The 6,000-nt window shown below is 39.0% G+C and overlaps 1 protein-coding gene across 1 annotated transcript in view; it reads left to right on the forward strand.

The window, feature by feature from the left end:
• The window catches only part of NKAIN2 (sodium/potassium transporting ATPase interacting 2), a 574,708-nt gene extending 569,529 nt beyond the window's left edge, over nt 1–5,179 (forward strand). The window contains exon 7 of the mRNA XM_074923813.1: nt 1,984–5,179. Coding sequence (XP_074779914.1) covers nt 1,984–1,993 — 10 coding nt within the window. The 3' untranslated portion in view covers nt 1,994–5,179. The remainder of the gene's footprint in view (nt 1–1,983) is intronic.
• The last annotated feature ends 821 nt before the right edge of the window (nt 5,180–6,000 follow it).

The raw sequence follows: 6,000 nt of genomic DNA on the forward strand, positions 1-6,000 counted from the left end.
GAAAAAGAAGTGTTATCTGTAGATAGTGTATTAGGGTGACTATCTCTGGCTACTGTTTCCTTAAATAATCTAGAATTATTAGATTCAGGTTCACTTTGTTTCTTTTCTCTATATTTTAGGCTTTGAATTCCAATCACAACTCTCCTTATCACCTCTCCCAATTTCACAATTAATTTAAATCAGCTTCCTTTTTAAAAAGAAAAATACATTCAATTTAAAATTATGTTTTAAATAAAACACTGGTGTTTGGGGGAAGAATTCTCCTCATGATGTTTATCTACCTGTCGTAAATGGCTTTTTATTATTATTTAAGTGTCAACAGCATGCTCTATGTTGTACAAGCCAAGAAACCTAGTCAGTCCCTTCAAAACGAATACATTTTGTAAATGAATGGGACAGAACCAGTGCTCATGTACCCCCTTGCAGTGTGGCCACAGCTGATGTACAAAAAAGCTTCCTGGCATTCTGTGCAGGAGATGCCAGTGCTCATTTCCAGATCATGGGACAAGAACACAGTAAGATAGTGGAAAACAACTGTCAAGAAAAACTTCTGCTCTTGGGAGGTGACCAAGGAAGGTGACTAAACACTCCATGGAACTGATTCTGCTGCACATGAAAAAACACGGTTATAGCTGTGGAACACAACTGCACTGCATCATGACTGCTCTAAAAACAGTAGGAAGGAAGGAGGGGAGAGATATTTTTCTTTATATTTTTCACAGTAATCTTGTTTGCTCAAGAAAAGAGGTGGTGAAGCAAAAAAAAAGCATGCCTGTCTGCTGCTGATGCCTAATGCACTGGAGAAATTGCTCAAAAGCAGTTCAGCCCTGAAGTGAAGCTTACTTTCTTCATATTCTGTGAAGTCTGAGCATCTTTGCATTATATAAACACACACACACATATACTGTATACACATAGAAACACACCCCCTATATGCACACAGACCCCTTTATATATATGTGTGTTTATGTATATATATGCCCACTTCCGTGTATTTTGCTACACAAGACTATCAGTAGGCATTGCTTTACACTAGAAGACACTTAACGATAGTTTCTGGCTAATGGGATCCTACTTTTCACCAAGTGTTAGAGGGATTGCGAGGCAATAACTCAGGGTCAGAGGGGTGTAGGAGGGGTTAATGCACGTCCCTTAGTACCTAGTCCCATCAATTCTGTGTGTGTGTTTACATGTGCATTATGCTGGTCATGGTCTCCTAGTCTAAGGCTGTAGGTATTTGTCTAGATAATTGCACATACTGAAGGTACTGCCTACTTTAACATTCATTTGATGTATAAATGAAACTTAAGCAAGACACAAAAACCAGCACCTAGAGTATAACCACCATCACACTCACCAAGTTCATGCAGTACAAATCTGCTCAGTTACTATCTCCTTAAGATTCATGCTTGTGGGATTCAGACATGAGAGACAACATTTTTTTTAAAATAAGCTACCAGCTAAGACTTGTCTAGCAACAAACAACACCTTGTCCATTTTAGACTGAAAGCTGGAGTTAGAAAACACAGGTTTGGGACAGTACCCCAGGTGCAAAGGACAGAGGCACTCACACATGCACTCTGCTTTGTGAGAGAGCCTTGGGAGACTTTCCAAGGTATCTGCGATTCAGCCTGTCTGTCCTGCATACTGCATCCCTACTTGGTTTTACAAAGACAGCTACATTTCTGATGGATTATTATAGTTCAGGTCACCTTCCAGTTGACACATGGATTCTAATTAAATATCACTCTTGCCTAGAATGGTTTAGAAAACCTGTGTGGCCTTCCCTGATGGTGTTCCAGAGAGAGCCAAGCAACCACCCGAGTAAATACCTTGTCTTTTCTGTCCTCTTCATCCCATGTGTACCGGTTTGTTACTGGTTTGGTGGCTTACACTTGCTTGCAAAAGGCCATTGAGGCAGAAGGGCAGGGATCAGATAGGGATATGGTGGATTACAAGCATCTTTCTTTTTCTATCTTCTAGGTCAAAGTAAACAAAGGGGCTACTCAACGTGGGCTGGAGGAGCCATCAAGGAAACTGTTTCAGGATGGCCCCTTGGTTCTTCAAAGAGCAAAAAAAATCCAGTTTTTGTGCTATTAAAAAAAAAAAAAAAAAGCTGATTGAACAGTGAGACAAAGAACAACGGACACCTTCAGCCCCTCTTTCTAACAGGTACTAAGGGAGATGCCCCAGACCCCCACCTTGGACCTCCTGCCTCCCAGCACCAGAGGGCCAGAGCAGAGGCGTTGGTGCCATCTTCTGGCTCTTCCCTACCCTGGCCGCCACCATCATGGCCCATCAGGATTAAGACCTGAACTCAGCCCATTTGGTGGTTTCGGAGCCCCCTCCGCACTCCTGGCCGCATCGAGTCTCCTCAGTCAACACAATAATAAAAATACCAGGATGACCTTGCAGCAGAAGTCAATAGACAGCACGTTGTTTGTCCTGAAGGCTGTACAGTTCATACTTGCCTTAACCCAACTGCGTTGCACATCAGAGAAACTCCGTGCAAGCTTTCTGAAGTAACATGCTGCTGTTAATTCTGAACGATTTCTAAGTCAGTGGTTTTCTTCTGTTTGGTTTTGTTTTGTTTTCATGTCAGGGAATAAGGCTCTGTTGCTCCACAGCTCCAGAGCGACCAAGTAGAAAACTGCCAGCTGTCTGAGAAGTGCTTTACTTTTGAGGCTCCACAGTGGTCAAGAAACAAAGAGTTTATAATGATTAAGAAAAAGAAAAAAAGAAATGAGACCTTTTGGGGGTCGGGGTGGGGAAAGGGGTAACATAAACTAATAATTTAACGTACTGGAAATAAGCAGCAGAAACAGTGCTTCTTAATCCTACTGGTTTTATTTATCGCACTGTAGGTGCTTTTATAGCTATCTCTAAATGTCTTTTACTAACTACAGAGACATCTGCAGATTTCTATCAACAAAGGCCAACTGAATATGTACTAGATACGTTTACTCTTTTATATCTAATTTCAACTGAAAATTCTCTGTAAGTGAGCTTTTTTTTTCTAATTGCACCATAAGGGATCCATATATTTTATTTTTGGTTTCAGTTGGGGAGGGAGGGGAGGGCCTAGTTCAGTTGAGGAAATATTGGAGATCTTTTTGTGGTATATTTGGGGGATCTGTTGTGTGTTAGAACGTGTATTTTATCTTCCTGTATTATTGTGACTGAAAAAAAAAACTGTGCTGTTACGTAGTTGGCAACAAGATGCCTTTGGGAATTTTACTAGTAGGTCAATGTGTATATGAAATACTCTGAACTCCTAGGAACATATGTTTTATTCTACATCTGATCTGTATTTTTAAGCACTTAGGTGGCTTTCATTAAGAAAAACCCAATAGTTTGCTCAGGCTTTTCAGAAACTTGGATTGTCATTGTTTCTTTGCTCAGACCTTGCATAGGCAAATGCACACACCTACCACACCTGAGGTGACCACGTAGCTTTTGAGGGCAAGAGGGAAGGTTAGCACTTGGAAAGGCTCGAGATGCCCTGAGCAACTCCCTTTTCCTTGCTGGCCAAACCCACGTGGCTCCCGAGCTCCCATGGCCTGTGCGCTCATGCCACTCATCCATCCCTGTACAAACCAGTGCCCTTTGCTGTGTCTGCATGGATGTACAGTGTCACAAGCAGCAACTCTGGACAATGACAGAGGAACAGGCATTCACCAGTGAAAACAAGATATGGGACATGTTCAGGAACTATACTTACATTTATTCAGTGAGATTTTTATATATATATATATATGTAAGAGTGTGTGTGTGTGTGTGTGTATGTCTATGTATATAAAATACACAGGAATTGACAGGGGCTGCATAACCTAGGAAGATTCTGCTGCAGGGGGGCAAGGGCTCCAGCCCCAGATACTGCTAGGGATTTCCTGTGTGAATTAAGCACGTCCCCTAGGCTTGATCCCATAAAGCATTCATTGCTGATTTGAATCTTGAATTAAAATTTTCAGACTTGGGTTCCTGAAATTCTGAGTTCATTCTGGGTAGAACAGTTTTTCACCCCTGGAAAATCATAGAGCTTCCAAGTGTCAGGATGAAATTTCCCGTAACTTGAAAAATTTTGAAAGTTTCTACTTTTATGTAGTATTAAATATAGAAGATGTATAGTATTAAACACAATGTGGAGGTTTAAATGGAATGAAAATGTCATAACAGGGTATTTTAGCTTTCCCTGTATAACAGTTAATCAAAATCATATTTCTATAGAAATCATTTTTTAACCTGAAAAGAATCCAGTTTAGGCACCTAAGCAGCAATCCAATTTTCAGAAGGTAATTTTTTGTACCATTCAGTGATTTCCCAAGGAATGGTAGATACTGATAGTTAACAATTTTAGAAGTCAGACAGTTTAATGAAGTGTCTACATGTAGCTTTTAGGCCTGATTTTAATTTAGAAAATTTTGGCCTTAATTTCTCTGTCTTAGTCTTCCCATCTATAAAACAGGAATAATATGTGCCTCACAGGCTTTTTGTGAGGTCTGAATTGTTAATGTTTGTAAAGTACTTAGGGAATAAGAAGCATATCTAACTAGTAAGGATTACAACATAAACGTGTATTCATATATTACATATAGAGTAGATATACACACACTCACATACGCACAGTATACATATATATACACATACATAGCTATATGAAGTTGGTATTCATAACCCTGCTTAAGTTGCAGTTAGAACACCACCATTAAAAAGAAATTAAGTCTGTTGACTACTAAACTAAATGATTAGTGGACAGATCTCTTCTGGAAGCAGTTTAGAGCACAGTAATTTGAGAATATCTGGATGACATTTTTGATTTGTACAGCTGTATCCTCCTCAAAATCCAGTAAAGAATGTTATTTTTCTAGGCTGGGCTTTTGTTATAAACTTAAATATTCAGAAGGCAAGAGATACAATCCAAATGTGTCTTTTTTTTTCTTTTCTTTTTGGCATTTGTTAATTCTGAATGTATTTTTAACAAAAGTGATTTTTTTGACTTACTAGTGTAATTTGCATTTAAAAAAAAAAATAAATGGAAAAAATATAGGTTTCCAAGCTATTCATGGCCCCCTGTTGCTATTCATAACTTACAGGAAACTTAGAATTACTGTTTCCAGCTCAGCAACAATGCAGGATAAAGAACCCAGTTACATTTACATGATGACAATCCCGATCTGTGCAGTGCACGGATGTGACAGCACTGAATAGAAATTGCCAGGTCATGACACCATTTTAACTCTGTTGTAGGTAACAGGTATTTTCATTATCACTGACATTACAAGATTTCTTTTACAAGGCTGACTGCAATAGTCTCTTCACTTAGAAAATGGGGCTTTTTTGCCTACTCATCAGGAATTTTAAGCCTGTGATAGGTTTACAGTTGCCAACAGTATTAAGTACTGCAAAAGTAATCCTTGTTAAGAAGGAGCTGTGTAACATGGATATTTCCACTGCATTAATATTCTTTTATATTCTGTTCATTGTCCCTACACTGAAATGATGAAATCCTTCTTAGGTAACATCTTTATAGAGCGCACATACATTGACAGCTTGCCTGAGGTCATTTTATAAAGGTGGAGCAGAACAGTATACATTTCAAGATTCTCTGTCATGCTCTCCTAAATCTATTCCTTAGAAAGAGGGTTCATTAATTATTGTCATTAGGATTTTTGATGCCATAATTATAGTGCAAGTGATACTTTTCATTCAGGTAAGGAGAAACGGTTTATGATACACTTGCTTCATTTAAGTAGTGGTTGCAATAATCAACTGCCATACAGCATTTTGACAAAGGCTAGTGCTGTACGTATTGATCCCTGGATGTCTCCAGATAGAAGTGGCTATTAACTCAGTGTCTGAAGGTTCTGATCACTTGCACTCTCATCATGTGTGAGCACACTTGATAGCAGGCAAAGCAAAACTTCATACACCGTGAAACCTTCTAGCTTGTAATATTTTTGTTTCAGTCCTCTGTTTTATTTTTAAATACAATCAGATTTT

Source organism: Athene noctua, chromosome 1 (assembly GCF_965140245.1).
Source record: "Athene noctua chromosome 1, bAthNoc1.hap1.1, whole genome shotgun sequence".
Classification (NCBI taxonomy): domain Eukaryota; kingdom Metazoa; phylum Chordata; class Aves; order Strigiformes; family Strigidae; genus Athene; species Athene noctua.